The sequence below is a fragment of the Centrocercus urophasianus genome, unplaced genomic scaffold (assembly GCF_019232065.1).
Source record: "Centrocercus urophasianus isolate 14NV4802_14NV808 unplaced genomic scaffold, USGS_Curo_1.0 seq_22, whole genome shotgun sequence".
Lineage (NCBI taxonomy): Eukaryota > Metazoa > Chordata > Aves > Galliformes > Phasianidae > Centrocercus > Centrocercus urophasianus.
Genome location: NW_024884778.1, coordinates 1 through 20318, shown reverse-complemented (window position 1 = coordinate 20318; position 20318 = coordinate 1). Strand labels below are relative to the sequence as shown.

Sequence of the window (20318 nt, the reverse complement as noted above, 5' to 3'; positions counted from 1 at the left end):
GGAAAACAGGACAGTGCCTCTTAAATATGTTCTTGCATTAACTCAAACTGGTACATTCAGCTGCTATTAATTGTTATGTCACTGAACAGCCAATCTTAAGGCAGCTTTTATGTTAGCCCCCTTTGGGTCTGTAAAAGCAAAGTTCTTGCAGGATAATTAAAAATGCATTGTGCATCATGAATAACTGTTGAATGGCACAGCGAACCGTAAACTGCTGGATTAGACTTGTAACAACAACAACTTCTATTGCATTTTTAATACTGTAGGAATTGAACTCTTACAATTAACCAGTGGATTCCACAAAGACTGCAGAATTGCAATGTGCAGCCTCCCATTCAGTAAATCTCAGTCTAGCTCAAGGAGGGGGCAGGAGGGCAGAAATGCATGCACAAAACAAGCACTGACAGTAAGAGACCCGACATTTCAAAAAAGGCTGTGTTTTGTCAATCAGCAGTCTTGTCACCTTGTCTTCAGTACATGCTTTTTCTGTTTCATGCTAGGAGTTCTTATATGACTTCTTTGATTTGTGAACATCCCATACAAATGTGCTGTATGCAGCAGGTTCAGTCTCCCTCTCATGGAACACCACAGGAAATAAATTTCTGTCTATGCAACTAAACCAAAGAAGATAAAGAGTTATTCCCAGGCTTATATTCCTTCAAGACATGAAGAAGCCCACGGACGTACATATTCCTTCTCTGCGCTGGAATTTGATCAAAAAACTAGCCAGGAAAATGAAATCAAGTTGCTAATAATATCATCACGTCCTCAGGCTTGGGACGCTTTCCTGAGAGGTATATGGGACTGTGATTCCTCATGAACAAAGCTGACGCTGTATCCAGATGCTGTGACTGAGCAGTGGCAGCCCTCTGAGCCTATGCTGTGACAGATCCTGGGTGCAGGATGGTGAGATGCAGTGCAGATGCTGGTTTCCTGTAATCCAACACCTGCATCCCCAACATAAACCAAGACATACAGTTCTGTGGACAAGAGGAAAGAGGAGAGGGGCCACACTGCCACTGTAACCTTGACATCTGAAGCTGGACACGTATTAAAACTTCTCCTTCTTCATTAACAATATAACATTACCAGTACTGTCTGGAGACACTTTTCAAAGGTGCCTGTGTGAAAACCTCTGCCACCAAAGAAAGCTCTGCCATCTGTTCTTACTGCCTTTGAAAGACAGTTCTCCACCCCTCCAATACCTGACAGTGCCCGGTGAAGCGTGCCATGTGCCCAGCTGGAGCACCAAGCTGTTATCTCCTGCGGACTGTTCACTGTCTCTGAGCAGATGGAAATCCTGCATTAACTGCTATCACCTTCTAATTCCCTGTAGTAATTCAGACAATTCTAAGGTAAACAGAAATAAATACATGACTCATGTCAGAGCTAGCTGTGGCTATTGTCAAGAATTTCAATAGACTATGCACAGCCAGAAGTCAGGGTATAGCACTGGGAGTCCTTGTCCTGCAGTCAATTTAAAAAACTTTCAGGTTTATGCTGCAAAGTGTGACAGTGGGTGAAAGTTGCTGAGATTTTATTTTCCATCATATTCATCAGATCACAAGTGAAGGTGTCTCTCCTTTAGGCTAAGTGTCTGTTCCTTCTTCTCTGTGTTTGAACAACAGCAATTCTGCCATTATGGGACTCATCCTATCTCCAGACTTCCATGCTTAAGGAATGTCTGTGGGGCCTTTGCAACCTTGCAGGTTTTTTACATGTTCTGCATTAGCTTCCCTGGCTGTATTTTTAAGAATGTGGGCTCTGGCACATCTTGAAATTCATAGTAATACAAGATCCGGAGTGCAGCACAAGTTCCATTCTGAAATAGAGAAAAACTGTATATAGGTTTCTGTACATATGTGTTTTTGAAGATAATTTGTGTTTCTCTTAAAAAACCTATCACAGTGCTTATGAACACTGTATTTCTCCTTTGCTTAATAAAAGTCAGGAGAATTCAATGCAAGCTAGCTTAGTGCAGGCATAGAGCAGCAGTTTATGGAGTAATAAACTTGGAACTGAGTAGATTAAGCAGCTAGGATTTGTTTTTCAGGGAAAGCAAAAAAGAAGAAAAGAGGGAACATCTATCCCAATAAGTTGAATCTATTGTTCAGAGCCTAACTCTGCTCTCAAGTTTCAGATGCCTTAAGACCTTCATTGTCTTCAGGTCTAGTCTAGAGTTAACTTGTTTCCACTCTAAATGTGGAGTAAAATATGTAAAAAAGTCCTTTCTTGGCCACTGCTGTTTTGCATGGATTATTTATACTAAATCTTCCATTGCATAATGATCTCTACACATTCACCTTATCCTTCATATGTATTTAGATACCATACTGTACTTCTCTGACAGTTGATGATTTTGTCTTATATAAATGTATGTGCTTCTCATTAGAAGAAGAGAGAGCCAAAGATAAAACATTCTGGTTTTGTTAGTTAGAAACATGTGCTGTGTTGCAAAAAATTCACTCTAATGGTTTTAATTTCACCTTAATCATAAAAGCATATGACATTTTGAGTAGCATTGGTATTTAGACCACTTTTAGGAAGAGAAGTCATCTCTCCTATAAGGAAAGGTTGGGGGAACTGGGCTTGTTTGGCCTGAAGAAGAGAAGGCTGCAGGGAGACCTCATTGTGGCCTTCCAGTACTTGAAGGGAGTGCATAAACAGGAGGGGGAATGGCTGTTTACAAGGGTGGATGGTGATAGGAAAAGGGGGAATGGTTTTAAACTCAGGGGAGGTTGAGGTTGGCTATTAGGAGGCAGTTTTTCCCACAGAGGGTGGTGAGGCACTGGCACAGGCTGCCCAAGGAGGCTGTGGATGCCCCATCCCTGCAGGCATTCAAGGCCAGGCTGGATGTGGCTCTGGGCAGCCTGGGCTGCTGGTTGGTGACCTGCACACAGCAGGGGGGTGGAACTGGATGAGCACTGTGCTCCTTTGCAACCCAGGCCATTCTGTGATTCTATGCAGAGCACCCTGAGCACAGTTTTGGAGCTAATCAGTGACTGATGACCTGCAGAGATCAGAGAGGATATAATCCCTTAAGTGGCATAATTTGTTAGAACATAGATTGATGAATCCAGTGGTGAGGTAGAGGGCACAACTGAATAACCACTGGAGAGGGAAACGATTGTTCACCCACTGAATTTTTCTACTTCTAGAGCAGGAAGATTTGCACTCCTTATAGCCCATCAGCCATAGGCAATATTCTATTGCTGCATAATGGTAATCTGATTCTGGTATACATTTTAAAATCAGTCTTCAATAACACAGTCATGCCTAGGCCTGGCCCAAGCAGAGGCTGACTAAGGCTACTTAGAAAAGAGCATTGCTTACGAAGCACATAATGCTGCTGGCCCATGAAACATCATCTCTAACACCAATGTATTTCAAGTGCTGTTTTAGCAGTTTCTAAGCACCTGTGTATTCCTGCTACAAACTGTCCATGTTAAAGGAAATGTCTCATTTACAGGATACACATAAACCACAGTCTTCCTTGCTTTCTCCTAAAGACAACTTTTTCCTCTAGGAATGAAGTTCATCTTCAGAGGAACAGGACACAGAGGAAGTGACTGTCTTTGCACTACAGCTGTGAGCATCAGTAGGTGCCTCCTGAAGAGTAGTAGAAAGTCAGAGCCTTGGCAGTAGCTTACAGGCACGAGTCTGCAATTCTAGAGAGTTATTCGGAATTACCACCAGCCTTAGTGTAATAACAGAGCACTGGGATCTCAGCATCACAGTGGGCTTAGCTGAGGAATTGCAGGTATCCACCGTGTATTCCTTTATTCTCCCTTTTTTCCTCTCTGGATTTTGAACATCTTAGCACAGAGGAAGACTGAGACTTACCAAACTAGGTAATTCTGAAGTATGGACTCTGTTCCTGATGATATCTAAACCTTGATAAAGGACTCTTAAAAGCAACAAATGTGGCACTGTGGAAGACTGGGAAATGAGTGTCAGAGGTTTCTCTTTTCCAACCCCCTGATTTTAACACAGTCATAAACATGGCTGATGTTCTGAATATCCAGAATTATGTTACCAAAGCTATTCTTTAAGAAATGTCCCAGAATACTTTAACCCGGATGGACTTTCATCTGATGACAGCCTAGCCAGTTACATTATGGGACTGCTTTGATTTAGAGCTGCTGCTTGAGAATCAAGGCAGTCCAGTAAGTTAGAGTGTGTTGTCCAAGAGATGGGGGGAGTTATGTTCTCCTTTCAGTCTAAAGGATTGGTTTGTGTTACTTTGCACTTTGTAGTGGCTAGAAGCGTAGCAGGCTAGAAAATGACTTCTTGAAAGCAAATGCAAGCAATCTGATTCATTTTAAGTGGACTGAGGAAAGATGAGAGGCATTTTGTCAAATTCTTCTTACGTCCCATTGTATCTATATTGTACAGAAATCTATATTGTCATATACTTTAATCACTTTAATTATTAATACCAGATTGCTAAATTCTAGGGATACATGATAACTTCTCTCTGGGGAGCAAAATTCCCAATTGTATTCCTGCAGTGGTAATTGTATGTTAAGATCTATTTTGCACAGTGTCATTATTGGACTTTTTCAATAAATTTGATTGGTTCCAGTTAGATCAGTGATTTAAATCTATTATACGCTGTCTTTCCTTTTAAGCAAAAAAAAAAATTAAGCAGTCAGTCTTATCTGTCATTTTCTGTAAATCTCCCATCCCCTTTTCCCCAGCCAAGTGCTCTAGTGGATGTTCTTGGATTGTTATAATCTTTTATAGTATTCTCACATTCTGTTCTCTAAGACATAATAAGAGATTTGTTCCAGGCCATTCATCAAAAGTGTAGCAACTCCATCAGTTACCAGCAGATAAACATCAGTATTCTGCAATTGAATGTACCAAGCAGATGATCGTAGGCTCAAGTCTCATGTATTACAAGAGTTTAGTCCAACACACTTGTACTCTCACATGGCTGAAATAATCCTCAGGATATGAGGAGGCTGGAGCTCAAAGTTGTTGTTATCCCTGTGTGGCTGTGGTAGCGCTGTGTTTGAAATCATATTAGAATGAATCAACTGAGAGATATTTTAGAGAGGACTGCTTTAACAAGAAATAAAACATACATGCCCATTCGTCATGTATGAATGTGTAAATGCGTTCACGTACAGGTACTTCTATGATTTATTTTGCTCTTAGAAGAGCAGACCATACACTGTATTTTCAAGTATATTATACCACTGCATGTGGGATAAGCATTTGCTTTTCAACAAATGTTTTCAGGCATGTTTTTGTTCAAAACATCCTGACAAATACAGCACACAGTAGTGTTTCATCAGCAATATATATATATTGCTGTCTGCCTGCTGCTCCTCCCTTCACTCCTGTTATCTTGATGAAGTTGTTGTTCAGAAGAACCTAGCCTTCATTTCTTCCATGACAGAAAAAACTGCTCGCACAACAAGCAGCAGCCTGAAAAACTATGTTCACGCCTTGACCTTGAGACTTCCTGAGCCGGTTTGGATTGGCTCTCCCCTTGAAACAACAGGCTTCCACAGGAAGTTCATAAATGGACCCAAGTCACAGCAATTTACGTAGTTTTAATATTTTTAACTTGGTTCTACAAGATCTACCCAAAATGGGCGGTGTTTCATGGACACAAAGAACTGGCCAATTTTTCCAAGACAAAACATCAGTGAGCTGGGCTCGATGCAAACCTTTAAATGAGTGTGACTAATAGAGTGTCAGACCCTGCTAAGGCAGCTTCTGCCAGGTACCGCTTGGGGACATGGCAGTGTGTTGTGAAGCTGCTCTGTACTCCATGTTCCAGTGCCAGCACCACTGGCATTCCCAGCACTGGAGGCAACCCACATTCCAAAGAGCTAAACCACAGGTCTGCATCCCAAACTCCCCACCTTCAGGCACATGTACTCCTCCCTTCCTCCAATTCTTGCCTCACAGAAAGACGAAGTGCAGTACATCACTCTTGACTTTGAAACAGTCTGCAAGACTCTGATTTAGACGTTTTAAAGACAGTTCTTTCACTCCTCAAGTCTGAAATATCTTTAAAAGATCTTCATCTTCTTCACACATGCTAACAAAATGTGACTGCATTAAAAGACACTGCTTTTCATTCATTTGCTTTGCACCTTGTTTTCTACCTGTTATCGTGAGCTTAATGGAAAATACCATTCTTACTCACATCTCTGCACTCCAATGATTATATGCTATAATCTGTCAGTAGGAACATAATGACGGAATGTTAACTCAACAGTCTTGAGTGCATTACCCCTATGTAACTATGAAAAGAAGTAGTTTTGAAATATTTTCTTGTTTGTAAATAAACTAATGGCATGGAGAAAGACTATTATTCATGCTAGCTATGCATATGATTTTAGAAGGAGTTATTTAATTTGTTCAGAAATCTGCAGCTCTATCAAACGTCCATAGTGACAGGCTTTAAGGCAACTTATAAAATTAATTGTATAGCCTAACTTTTTCATGGTTTGGGATTTTCTGGTCTATACTTAACTGATGCACCTTGAAAGACAAATTATATATATGAAAATAAATTCATGCACATACTGTTGCTTTGAGGAATAAAATGATGCAGGCAAATATGCACTTTTTTTTCCATTCCGTTAAGCAGTCAGAAGCATTTCTTACTAAAGAACAAAGCATGTTTCACCCCCATCCTTCCACACCCAAGAAAGCCACAGAAAGCAGATTCATTGGACAAACCAGATATTTTAAAACGTTCTTTGGCTGTAGTTACAAACCATAGGATCTAGACCTACTGGTATTCCTGGCATGCATTTACAATGTATAGAGTTAATTTGATGTCTGTTTTTTCCTCTGGTAAAGGTTTATTTTGTTTTCTTCCAATATTGCTTTTCAACATTTTCTGTGAGGAATATGAGGCAAGCAACATGGAGGATCTGCCTACAGTAAGGGATGCCTTGCTTCTTTGGCCAAGACTAGCAGGTCTTACATAATAATTTATTACAGTACCTTTCTGTTTCCTGGTCCATGGTTTGCTGCTTGTTCTCAAAGCCAGTGAAGCTGCTCATATCCACATAGCCGTCATTCTCATTAGCAGCAGATAATGCCCTGCTGGGATCTTCAAAAAACTCAGTGAAAGTTCCTGCTCTGGTGGATCTTCGAGGAGGAATCTGTATATTTTCATAGTCAGAGTTCATAGCTGGAATGTTCTCATATTCGGAAGTATCAGCATTGGGAAAAGAAATTGATCTAGGCTTTGTTAATGGGAGTGGCATGAAAGGAGGTCTGGACCGGTCCTCAAAGGATTCCACCCGTGACACGCTCCTGCTGAAGGACTTGGGTGTTCCTTTTCTCTTACCATCCTTATAGAAAAGAACAGTTGAGGGAGACTCAGATGCACGGAGCTTCCCCACATGTGACTTCAGTTGAGGTGAGCTACTCAGAGTCCTGTCCAGCTCCATCAGCCTTGGAGGCCCATGATAACTGGACTCTGATGAGGACCTCGAAGAAGAAACATTAACATCTACATGGATTTTACTTTCAGTTTTCTTCTTGAATTTTAGAGTGAGGAATCTCTTAAAGGAAGATTTCTTTTTCTTGGAATACTTATCAGGTGACTCACTCTCTATCAAAAGCGAAGGGGAGCTTTTAGTGATTGGCTTTTTGGTGATGTAAGCAAGTTCAAAAGGAGGTGGTATATCGACAACTGAAGATGGAGTAGATACAGCGCCTGACGAAAGATTTCCTTGGGAAAAGATATGTGAGGAACCATTGACACAAGGCAAAGATAAGTTGTCTTCTGTCTTTTTCATTCTAATATCGCCGAGTACACAGCCATCACCCTCTTTGTAAATGGAGACAGGTATCTCTCTCCCTTCAACGGAATAAGACCGAGGATATAAAATAAAGCGTCTTGGCTTGGATTGTAATGCCTTGTTGTCTTCCACTGTTTTTCCTTCCACTGAAAATGAATTATTGCTTAAGTCTTCAGTCCCAGAACTGTTGCAGGAAGGTGGTAAATTGCTTTCAGGACCACCTTCTTCTGGAACTGTTTCTGGCACATAGCCTGGCATTTTCCCAGAAAGTGACCGTGTTCTAGTGACAATGCTTTTACGATCAATGGGCAGTAAGTTGCTTTCACCATCCATGCCTAATTCATCCCTTTTACTGTGATCAGCTCCTGAATCAGTCTGCCCTTTATGAGTGAATTCGTTTTCTGCAGGAAGTACATAAGGGTCATCTAGGGAATCACTGCCAGTTTCTCTTCTCTCTGATTCTTCAGGCACAATGACTACTTCAGGGAGTACTAGATTTTCATGCAAGACATTTCTGGTCCCGTGTTCTACATTCATTTTATCATGCTGACAGACTTCTATCTCTCCCTTATGTGGGACTAATTGTGTTGGACTTAGGACACTTTTGCTGAGACTATCTGTTTCTGCCTCATTTCCTTCAAGTTGCAACTCATCTGACTTAGAGGCTTCTGCAATGCTTTCATTATGTTCTTCAGCAGACATGTCTTCCAGCTTTGGCTCCATCCCTGGACCACTAGGGAGGGTATCAGAGATCTGACCATCTTCTTTTGGACAGGTCTCTTCTGTTTGCAGATTTGTGGGTACTTCCTCACCATCATCATTCTCAAAAGGAGCAATTTGACACCCATCATCAGTACTCTCCGCATTCACAGTTTCTTCCTCTCCTTTTCCAAAGTCTTCGCCTGCTTCACAGGCTACCTCTGATGTCTCCTCACCTCTCAGGTCAGTGATCTGGCAGTCATCACTGGCATTTCCTATGTTTGTATTATTGTGTTTGTCTGTGTCTGCTTCCTCCTCTTCAGCTGCTGCTGGATGAGTGGAATCTCCCAGATCATTTTCAGCACTGGGTTCACCTTCAGGCAATTCTAAGCACAGAACTGTTTTCTCACTGGCTTCATTGCGCAGCATGTCAGGACTTGTACAGTCATCATTTTCTAACTCCTCTTCCATGTTCTCAAGCTCTGCATACACACTATGATCACCATCATGTGCTGGACATCCATCTCCCTTTCTTAAAATCTCAGGCACTTCTTCTCCCTCCTCTGACTTCTCCAAACTTGGGATTAATTCAGCTGCAGTTAGTGGTGTTAGAATGATATCTTCACAGACATTGCCCTCATCTCCATTCAAAATGTTATCACCATCAGTCTTATCATCATTGTCCTCAACCAATTTGAGATTGTTAGAAATTTCTTCCTTGCTTTTGGTTTCACTACAATCACCTGCAACATTCTCGCCTTCATCTACATTCTTGGATACGTCATTATTCCCACCAGGGGCATCAGAGGGCTCTTCACAGAATGCTTCAGATTGGCCACAGTCTCTGGTTGATGATACACAGTCTGGTTTTATTGGTTCAGCAATATCTGAAAAGTTACGGTGCTCAATTTCTTGATGGTCAGCATCCGCATGATAAGGAATGTTATCTTCTTCCTTCTCTGCTGCTTCTGGAATTTCCAAGATTTCATTGTCTGCAAAAGAATCTAGGCTCTGATCATGCTCGTGTTCCAAGTCATTGCAGTCTTCAATGGTCAGCTGAGTTTCAGGAAGTACAGTGTATTCATTATCCGCCTCAGATTCTGGGCACTCAGCACTGCATTGATTTCCATCATACAACTCTCCGTCAAGACAGAGAAGTTTACAATTTGAGCATTTATTTAAATTATTGTTGGCATTAACACTGGATCTGCTCTCTGTGTCAGTAGAGAGTTTTGGCTTGGGAGCAATAGGTGGTTTGGGACCCCTAGACATAGAATTTGGGTTATGAAGAATATCAGACCTTGGCAGTGAAGGAGAAAATTTGGAGATGGCTACTGGAGAAAGATGACCAATAATTTTTGGTTTCGGTGCTAGTGGTGGCTTTGTGATTTCTGGAGAAAAGAGAGAAAAGTCATATTAGTCATCTTGGTCTCTTATTAAAGCCACCAGAGCATACTCTACAGTAGACTTTTATCTTATACCAGTTACTTGTAAAGTGCAACAAGTCCAGCCAATAAAAGACGCGTCTTTGAAAAGAGAACTCTGCAGCAGAGCATATGTACTGTGCTTCCATGTGACACTGCAGCTATTCCAGGGAACATGGTTTAACGTCACAGCTGAAATGAAACGAAAGCATAGCTGCAAAGAAAAGAGGTGTAGAGCTGCAGAGCCAAAGATATATCATTTAAGATGGGTAGCATGGACACTTTCCTGTGCAACCTGCTCTAGAAAACCTGTTTTAGCAGAGGAGTTGGACTAGATGATTTCTAGATGTCCATTCCAGCCCCTATGATTTTGTGATTCTGTGAAGACTGAAAACAAGCTAGCTCTCCCTCACTGTTTTTAAGACAACTTAACAGTCATATATGAACACTGGACTCACAGTACACTTTATATACTACAGGTATTTCGAGCTGATCCTTGGTCCTGAAATTAATATTCTTTACATAACTAAATGAAATGCTGAAAAGGTGCACAAATAGGCAACAATAAGAATTCTCAATTATGAGATTTTAGATGAAATAAAATACACAGTGTGAAGAAGCAAAAATATGGAATGATTCCAAATGCCGATAAAAAGAAGGTTTCTATTCTTACTAATGTTTTCTAGCCATCAATTGGTAATTACATGAATAATCAATCAGAAATCTCTATTTATTATTTTATTTTTTTATTTAAATTAACACTCATTGGTGGAGTAAAGGGAAGATCTTCCTTGTAAGGAAAACCACGTGACAGGACAATGTGCCATGAGAGAGACAGGAACAATTCTTTGTGCAAAGTCATCATGTCCTATACACAGGGAATGAGGGGCAGGATCTCAACTCAAGAGATGCCATTTGGGATATGGGCCATGTGGATGTTTGATCAGGTCTTGAGAGATGTAAGAGACCTTTTTTTTTTTCTCCTTGATCTTTCTAAACCTGCTGAAATTTCCTCCAATACAACAATGCTCACAATTTGGCATTCTGGTTTACTCTGAAAACAGTGTTTCTCGAATTATGAGACACAAAAGAGAATTCACTTAAGTTAAAACTGAGCTAATGATCTCAGATCAGCCCAAAGGAACGAGAAGTCTGCTCTCATGAAGCAGCTTTAACATAAACTGTTAGAATTATTCTGCGCATGGGGATATATCTGACCTAGGTTCATCTGTGCTGTACACAAATGCAGAGCTAATAATCACTACTGCTCAACATACAAGCATACAAATTATGAAGCAGGTCAACTACTGCTATCTATAAGATTACAAACAGAAAATAATACAATTTGTCATTTATTTTGACTAGTAGCGTGCCAGTCTTGTATGCAAACATTTACTTACTAGATAAAGCACAACATGTTGTCATTCTTAAGTATGCTGTTTTTTCTACAGGGTAAATAAAACTGGTGTTGGTGGTTGAACTGCAGCCAGCTTCATCAGGTATCTCTTCACATTTGCTCTCGGCTGGGAACTCTCCCACTGAGGGGAAAGATCTCCAGGAATGAAGTAAGAGAAGGGTGGAGAACATCATTGTATGGCTGGAGAAAGGCCATTCAGCACCCTGTGATGTACTTAACAGGAGTGAGTTTAAAAGATATTGGCTAGTTAAACTGCACTGAAAGTACAGGTGCTGAATGCTAAACAACTGAGGAATTTGATTTTATTATGAACTTGATGAGTATACAAAAAAAAGCAATTTTTTCATAGCATAAGAGAAAATGATTTTACAGCATACTGTGCACTCATTAAATATACCTTGGTTTTGGAGATGTTGCAAAGGAGTTACAGAAGTTAGAGAGTTTTTGAAGACTGCTAAGGTATCTGATATATAGGAATTAGGTAAAATGGCAGTACTAGATGTCTTTGCTGAATTTGCTGAAGCATCTGTATTTTCCAATGTCCAGTATATGCTAAGAATCTTTGACACAGAACAAGCAACATGCAGGTTGTGCTGAGCACAAAAGGAGGTGTGCTTTGACAGATCTGCTTTTGTTATTTGCACCTTCGCTTTCAGCTTGTCGTGAACATCTACAACCTGTGTGCTGATCAAACAGTTTAGGCTCTAGAAATAGATGTCATCATAGTTTTAACCTGGAAAGGAATAGCTTTGCACTATCAATTAACTTCTGGGAATAGCCAAGCCAATTTTTCTAGTTCCAGGTAGTGATCACACCAGTAGTTCTGTACGGTCTTTCAGAAATCATCCTTTGTAGCACAAGATCCCTTCAGGAATGTAGACACCCTAAAAAGCCCTTGTGTTCTGCAGACCCTCGACAAGCACAGGATGGCCTGCTGTTCCTCCTTTGATTCTCTAACAGCAGCCAAGCCTCAGACTATGACATAGGATTAGGAAAAAAAAAAAAAAAAAAAAAAAAAGGTGAACAAATTCACAAATGAGACTTCTTGTATTTCTGCTGCTCAAAGCTGTGAATCCTGAAAACATCAGTATGTGAGCTGACCTGCAGAGATAGGAGGTATGCAGATCATTGGCTTTGAATAACTTGGTTCATGCACAGAAAGAGGAAATAGAAGATTTAAAGCAACTTGTGGGAAAGGGGGGAGAAAGAACTGCATATTCACCGGTCTGCAGTACAGCAGCGTGTCCTCTTGTTCCACATTATCCATTGCTGCTTTGAGCTGCAGGGCACATGTCTTATTGACATCACAGAATGAAGAAGCTAATCATTCTCTCCGGATCACTTCAGAAACGTGATGCGCCAAGCACTTAACTGTTACTGAAGTGCCATTGCTTTTGTTGCACCATAATTAAATCTGCAGTAATTCAAATCTGCAGAGTAATGAAAGCTGTTACCAGTTACAAACAGGAAGTGAATAGGGTGACTTGAGTATCTTGTAAGCCTGTCTCCCCAGCCAAGCCTGCACATGGCCTTTTTAAGTCAGTTGTTGCAATGACTGAGCATCCTAAACTAATTTTCTGGTAGTAAACAGATGGTAGCATGAGATTTTACCAGCTATAGCAGAGTCTTCACAAGAAATCAGCACTAGAACCTTTAACACCCTAATGAGGCGTTTCTTAGGACTTCTCCAAAGAACATGGCTTTGAAGGTATTATAACATTTTCTTCAGTGTCTGGCTTTTCCCAGGAATGTCTATCTAAAAGTAGGACACAAATATACCTACTTTGTTCCTGGGATGTGACAAGGCTGAGCACTCTGGTCATTCTCATCCTTGTTACTATTAGTGCCTGTACTGAAAGACTGTGCACGGAGAAAAAGACTGGCTTATGGAGAATGCCTGGATATTTAAAGCTTTGGTTCATAAACCAACTTGACATAAAACAATGCAATGAACTCATTTTCTCTATGCAAAATAACCATGAGCACATCCTCTTTATATATCTATATATATAGCTTGAATTCAGTTACCCAATTTCCCTCCAGTGGTAAATTTGTGGCAGAATCAAGTGATCTTGAATTTTTCTACATGCTACCTTCAGTAACACTGCACAGGGAATAAATTATGGTAGTGGACCCTGTTCAAAGTGTAACAGTGGGCACTGTGGTGTCCTACTCTTTTCCTCTGTGCCAACTATTGCCCCTTTGGATTTCTTTGACACTTTTTCCTAGCTGCTCATTGTGCTGACCTTGTCTTTCATGGAGGCTTCTTAAACAATTTCGCCTGATGGGTGTGTGTGTATGTGTGTGTATACAAGTGTTTTAAGTAAACTCTTGTATAACAATTACTGAAAAGAAAGCAGATCTGTCAAGCACAATGGATCTCTGTGCACCTTTTATCACAATGATTCGCTCTGATTCAATTTCTGCTTCCTCTGGTGTCTGAAGCATTTAAGAGGCTGTAACTTCTAAATGGGCAAAAAACAGCACTGCACCATAAGAAATGTGTATGTTAACAAATAATTGTGCATGTTTATTTTAGGATGCATTTTATATTGGAGGGAGGCACACCCACTTTGTGCTTACAAGGAAACTCTTGGGGAATAGGAATTTCTTTAGCCTGCTCCTCCCCTTATTGTTCAATGCTTCCTTGTACTGACAGGAACGGCTTCCTCTCCTTCAGGCAAACTTGCATTCCAGCTTGGTTTTGTTCCTGACATGGCCCAAATAAAACTACTCTGCTCTCTGCTCCTGTCCTCTTCACATTTGAGTTTCTAAGCAGTGAACGTATCAGTTCTGGAATAACAACCAACCCATACAGCCTTCACTGTTCAAATGATTATTTGAAACAACAGACATTCTGAGGTGGAGTTTGCCTAAAACACTACAACCACCCACTTTCAGATGTAAGTTAGATATAAGAATTAGCCTAGAATTTAATTTAGGCATATAAGGGACTATATATACCTACACCCCTGCCCCATTAAGCAGCTGGTTTGAGGTGAAAACTTAAAACACTAAGATTTTGCAGTTGCAGGAGCTTCTGCAGATTTGTCCCAGGCCTGTGGTCTTGGGACAGTGGCCCAAGAAATGGGCTCCATAATTTAGATATACCAGTTCAAGCTTTGAATGGCATCACAGTTGAGTTCAGGCATCTCTTATGCTGCCAAAAGTAGCTTTTTTCAACAAACTTGTGTAGACCTATGCTTTGTTCACTCCTTCATCATTAATTCAGTTCAGATTTATGTTAAAAATTGGAGAGATGTTGAGAAAAGAGAGCAGAAATGTGTTTAGATGAAAGCGACCATGCAGATAGACCACACTGCAACAGTGGCATGAGACAGCACCAAAACTAGAATTCCAGTGGAAGCCAGTGCACACAAGGCCTGATTCTCATCGCTCCTGCTACAAAGAGCTTCAAATCTATAAATGGAAAGTGCCTGAGAAACAGGAGGTAGATGAAGAATATCCAGACAATTCAATAGGAAAGTCTAATTCGGCTCTATAATGATACTCAGTTATATCAGAATAAAGGTGAAAATTGTCTTCCAGAAAGCTTTAGTCTCAAGAAAGTTAGAAATTGAATATTTCTATCCTTCCTATCCTCCTTATCTTATTCCCATAATGAATAGGAGATTTTTAAAATAAAGCCCTTATTTCCCCATTAGTGCTTTCTGGCTCCTATCTCCAGCTTCTATCTCCAGCATTTATTGTTGTTTCCTCCACTGAGATTAAAGACTCTTTTATTATTCAGTATTTTTCTAGGGAAAATATATAGTTTCCTACAGCCATGCGTCTCAACAATTTTATTTCTGGTAAACTGTACAGATGAACTCATTAAATCTTCACAATTGGACAATTTCTCTTTTCATTAAGTCTTTTGGTTTTTTTTTCTGAACGTTTTCCAATTATCCAGTGGCCCCTATAAAATATACAGTGCAGACCTGGGGAAAGAATTCCATAGTGGCTACAGATGATGCTACCTACACATTTCAGTACTTCCTTAGACTCAGTTCTCACTGTTCTCTGTAGCTTATTAATGTATCAGGTTGACTTGCTTGTCCATTATGACTTCTCAGTTGCTCCCAAGGCTATTGTTTTCCCTGTTCGTTGTCACTAAACTGATAGCTTTATAACATACATTAAGTGTAATTTGTTTGAACGGATTCAAGTTAATGACCGCCATCTGTTTATACAACCGCTCTGCCTACATTGTTAATTACCCTTTACCAACTTTTGCATCATAAACTTCGTCATCTGATACTCTTCTGTTTCCTTTCCTACCATGAAAATATTGAACAATATCAGCCCATCACCGCCCCCTGCATTTTACATGCCGCTATTTGATAATGATGCAGAGATAAGTACTGCAGAGATTCACAACTGCCAGTTAGCCTTCAGACAAAACAACCCAGACTGTGTTCTTGTTACAGAAACGCTTCTCCCTAAAATCTGAGCGTGCTACTAAAAATACTGTGCAGGCATCAGTGTTTGTTCCTGCATCAATTCAGTTGCCTTTGTCAAGTCTGTAACTTCTTCCTAAGATGAGGATCAAATTCCTCACTACAAGTCCTGCTATTGAGGAAATGAGAATATGCAAAGCTAAGAGTAGCAGTAAATACAGGAATTCATTTACATCTTACTTGCCGAAGCACTGTTATAGACATGAAAAATGGCTCGGATCAGAAAAGATACAAGTTCTTTCATGGCAGCACTCCTACTTTGTGCACCAGACACATGTATGAAACAGCAAAGAAAGAACTTAGCCTGTATCAGCTGCCATCATATTCACTCTCTCACATCAGAGAATGGCATTAATAAGAGCTCATACTATGTACAAAAGCCACATGCACCAAGCACTACACAAATCCAGGAGATAAAGGAAACAAACCAGCTGCTCTGTGCAACCATAGAAAGAAGTTTCCATATATCAGCCACCAAAACAATACTATGTTCTTGCAAAGCAAGACAAGGAAGAAATTATTTACCTGTGTCTATTTCAGTTTGACTAATGCATGGTCTTATATATTCACCATGGTCCCTACTCCTTAGAGAAGGAATTGTTCTCAGAATAAATTAATCAAAATAACAAATGGAGTTTCACTGTAAGTGAAACGGGCATCTTTTCTTTCAGATGAAGGGCTGGCTTTGGACCTGGGCAGGACATGGGCACGAACCACCACAGTAACTGCCAGCACTGTAAGTCAAGCTAAGCACACTGTCGCTTTCATTTCCATATAGGAAGCTGTATGTTCCAACCTGTAATTACAATTCTGCCAGCTGTTTGAATCAGACAGCGAGGATGTGTTTAAATTGCTGAGGTTGACAGGCCATTTTAATGTCATTCTGAATTGAGTAAAGTACGCAATATAAGCTGTGTAATCTGCCTCAGTATCTTGGAGATGAAATAGATGAGAGAGCATGATTTAAAAGGAAAGTATAATCCCTTTGAGGGATCCAAATAATAAAACACCAGTGTTGTCACTGGTGAACCCCAGGATGTACTGTAAATAACTGAGATTTCACAGCAAAAATATTTCTCTTTGTTTTATAGTGTGCGAATCCATCATTTATTTCACACAGTCAGAGGAAAATAAAAGGTTTAAAATGACAACAGTTACATAAGAAATGAAAACAGTGGCAAAGGAGTCACTTGAAATGGAAAACATATTTAGACTTGGATTTTCTAACAAGGGAGGAGAGCAAGTCTCCCCTTCAAATAGGACCTAGGTCTATATTTAGGCATCAGCTCTCCCTTTACTTGAGCTGAACAGTTTGGTTTTTTTAGCATTGGGACTTAAGGAACTTCAGGTCTTACCTCGTGTTCAAAGCCAGCAGGTTAAGGGTTCCTAAATGCCTCAGTCATTTATGAAATTGGTATTTCAGCTTCTTCACAGTTCTGGTACTTTTGCAAAACGTCTGTGTTTTATCAGTGTTTATCAGTGTACATCCTTCAAATTTGTGATCAAAAGCCCTCTGTATACATCGAGGTTTCACTAGCATGGAGTCAGACTCATAGTAACAACCATCCCATGGGAATTTTGTCCCCTTACAAATCCTAACTAAAATACTGACAGCTGGCTTGTCAGAACGCATTCCACCCAGCGGAAATACAGTGCCGTACTGTACAGTTATTGGAATCCATCCACTATCATTAGATCAATACATGAAGACTCTGAGCTGTCGGGTCAGTAGTTTACAATTTTTTTCTTTAGCTTTATTACAGCCATCTGTAGATATAATACAGTAGCATAACATCACACAGGGAAACTATTGGGGAAAGGGAAAAAGACAATATAATCAGAAAAGGATGAGTTTCAGCACCAAATATCTCAATCCTGCAAATTCACAAATTCTCTGGCATTTTCACTGTCTCTAAGCAGACTGTACATACAAGTCTTAGGTAGGATGCGAGTGCTGTCTGTGAAAAACCCCACGTGTGACAATTACATTATTTTGATTCTAAGATACTAGCATATTTTTTTTTAGTGGAACTGCAAACATTTGTGATGTTTCCACTTGGCTGTGATTTCACAATATGAAGCTTATACTGCAGCAGACAGCTTATAATCACTTGTTGTTTTATATATTGCTTCCTGAGAAGTTAAATTTTTTTCTACAGGTACATACAGCAGCTTTTCCTATATCAATCTCAGTAACAGCAGAAAGAATATCTAGCCTGCTTATGCCTCTGAACATTTTGAAGTCAAACATCTGAACCTTCTTCCTTTGGGCAGCATCTATTCAGCACCCAGGAAACAAATTGATACTGAGAGCCTGGTAGGTTGTGCCTGTGAGGCTGTGAGATGGGGGGTCTGTCTCTTGTCTCTTACCACAGATTTCCTGCAACCTTGCTGGACTGCTTCATCTTTCTTTTCACATCAGTTTTGCATCTCTGAGGATAATCCATGCTTCCCTTCCTGTTTGCCTTTATTTCAACTTCTGCGAGATCAAAGCTGCCTTATATGCCTTCACATATGACTCTGCTTACTGGTGCTCTGTGTTACTATAATACAGAGCTCACCAGCACTGGTCCCTGAGTTCTGCCAGCTAATAAACACTTCAGATTCAGTAGGAAGTTCTGCTTTGCACTGATGGGAGAGACATTCCTTGCATTGTGTGAATATACAAAACAAAGGCTGAGAAGGGATATGAGCACTCTCTATAAATACAACCTGGAGGTAAACACCAGAGGAGGAAAAGAACTATTTTAAGGAAAGGGACAATGTAATCCCAAGAATAAATGGCTGTGAATCTGGTTAGGAAACTAGAAGGACTAGGCAGAGTAAGAGGTTCTCAGCTTCCTGGAGGAGTAGCAGGTAAGCTACCTAAAATGATTTAATTTGATGCAGTGATAAAAGGAGTAATGTGGCCTTGTGATCTGTAACAATGGATATTGCTTTTAATAATGACGTAATAACATTCAGCCCTATACTCCAAAGAAAGAAAACTGCTAATAAAATTTCAGTTTACAACTGAACAACCTGATATTCCTTGCACTGCTCACCCCTGAGATCAAGACAAGATGAGAGCTGCTTCTTTTAATATAACAGAGAGATGGAGAAAGAGTGGTTGGAGAATCACAGCTAAGACGATTTTGGCTGACTTGCTTAACCCTCAGATGAGTTCATCTTCTTGGGATGGACTGAGTTCAGTCCAGACAGAATCAGGAAACAGAACAGAAACGTCAGCACCTTTCAGATAGGAGAGTGTCCCACTCCCAATTGAAAGGGGAACAAGAGTCTTCCTATATAAACTCAGAGCAGCAGTATGACATGCTGATACAACTGCAGAGGATTGAGTTTGTGCCTAAACAATCCTTTCTAGTGCTGTATACCTGTGCTGTGGCAAACAGTGCTTCACAGTTTCCCAACATACGACAGTGGTAAGGTAAAGCGCCTAGCAGTAATATCTCTGGACCTCAGGTTACATCTGTGCAAGTGAAGTGCCCAGCAACAGTCCCTCCCAGGAACAAGGAAACATGGTGAAACAAGTTAGGGCTAAAACAAAAAGTGACTGTTTCTCCTCATCTCTACCTCTACACAACGTTAGATTTTTCTAACAAGTTCTATAGTTAGCAGTAATGGTTTCCCAGACTGTTAGATTTTTTTACATGCATGCCTCATCCCTGAAAACCAGAAAGAGTTAGTAGAGAATGTAGAGCTTGCCCCAGTTTTCTAGTGATTTCTTTTAATGGTTATCTGTTGATGGTCTTGCTTTAGCAGTTGTTCCCTTCTGATCCTATCTCTCACCTTTCCAGTTTCTATCAGGGAAACGATCTCGGAAATTAAGAGAAAGAGGAAAGGACTGGGCTTGCCTCAGAGAGAAAATTGCACAGAAATAAACCCACCAAAACACGCAAACAAACGAAAAAAAAAAACAACAAAAAACCAACCAATATCTCCCCAAAATCCAATTACCAAAGGAAAGCAGCAGAAAATTTCCTAGAGGCATTGTGAAGGACTGAGCGTGTCCGAGGGAGAACGGGCACAGCGCCACTTCCCTCGGCAAGCACAGCCCTCCCCCCGGCCCCTGCCCCTCCACGGCTCGTGGCCACCCTGGCGGAGCCGGTAAAGGGCACCGACAGCCCGGGGCGCGCCGTGTCTCGCGGGGAGCCGGAGGAGCATCACCGAAGAGCAGGGAAGCGGAGGGCCGGCCCTGGACGCAGGGAGCCTTCCCGGGGGATGCCATCCCGGAGGCAGAGCCTCAGAGGAATGCCGTCCAGCCGGCGCCCGAGGGAAGGAGGGTCCCGGTACCATAGAAGGATGCCCGGCCCCAGGGAAAAGATGCCCGGACGCGGAGAGCCGTTCCTAAGGAGCCGCACGCTTACCGGTGTTGTTCATCTTCCACCCCAACTTCCCTCGCTGGCTGCCCCGGGCGCTCAGAGCATGGTCCCGGGGCCGTCACTGCCCTCGCTCCTCGCGAACGCGCCCGGCGCTAGAGCCCCTCTGGGGGCATGGGAGCGCGGGCGGGGCAGCTGGACCCGGCGCGGCGGGCTGG

At 41.1% G+C, this 20318-nt stretch overlaps 1 protein-coding gene and 1 long non-coding RNA gene across 3 annotated transcripts in view; one reads left to right on the top strand and one right to left on the bottom strand.

The window, feature by feature from the left end:
- Positions 1-19780, top strand: part of LOC122162704 — an 82486-nt gene extending 62706 nt beyond the window's left edge. The window contains exons 2-4 of the long non-coding RNA XR_006169647.1: positions 16453-16517; positions 17941-18098; positions 19579-19780. This is a non-coding gene — a long non-coding RNA (uncharacterized LOC122162704). The remainder of the gene's footprint in view (positions 1-16452; positions 16518-17940; positions 18099-19578) is intronic.
- FGD5 (FYVE, RhoGEF and PH domain containing 5) overlaps positions 1-20266 on the bottom strand; it is an 88766-nt gene extending 68500 nt beyond the window's left edge. For both annotated transcript variants that reach the window (XM_042823267.1, XM_042823266.1), the window contains exons 1-2: positions 20149-20266; positions 6976-9871 (exon numbers count right to left, since the gene is read on the bottom strand). In XM_042823267.1, the coding sequence (XP_042679201.1) occupies positions 6976-9871; positions 20149-20161 (2909 nt within the window). In that variant the 5' untranslated portion in view covers positions 20162-20266. The remainder of the gene's footprint in view (positions 1-6975; positions 9872-20148) is intronic.
- Positions 20267-20318: the final 52 nt, after the last annotated feature.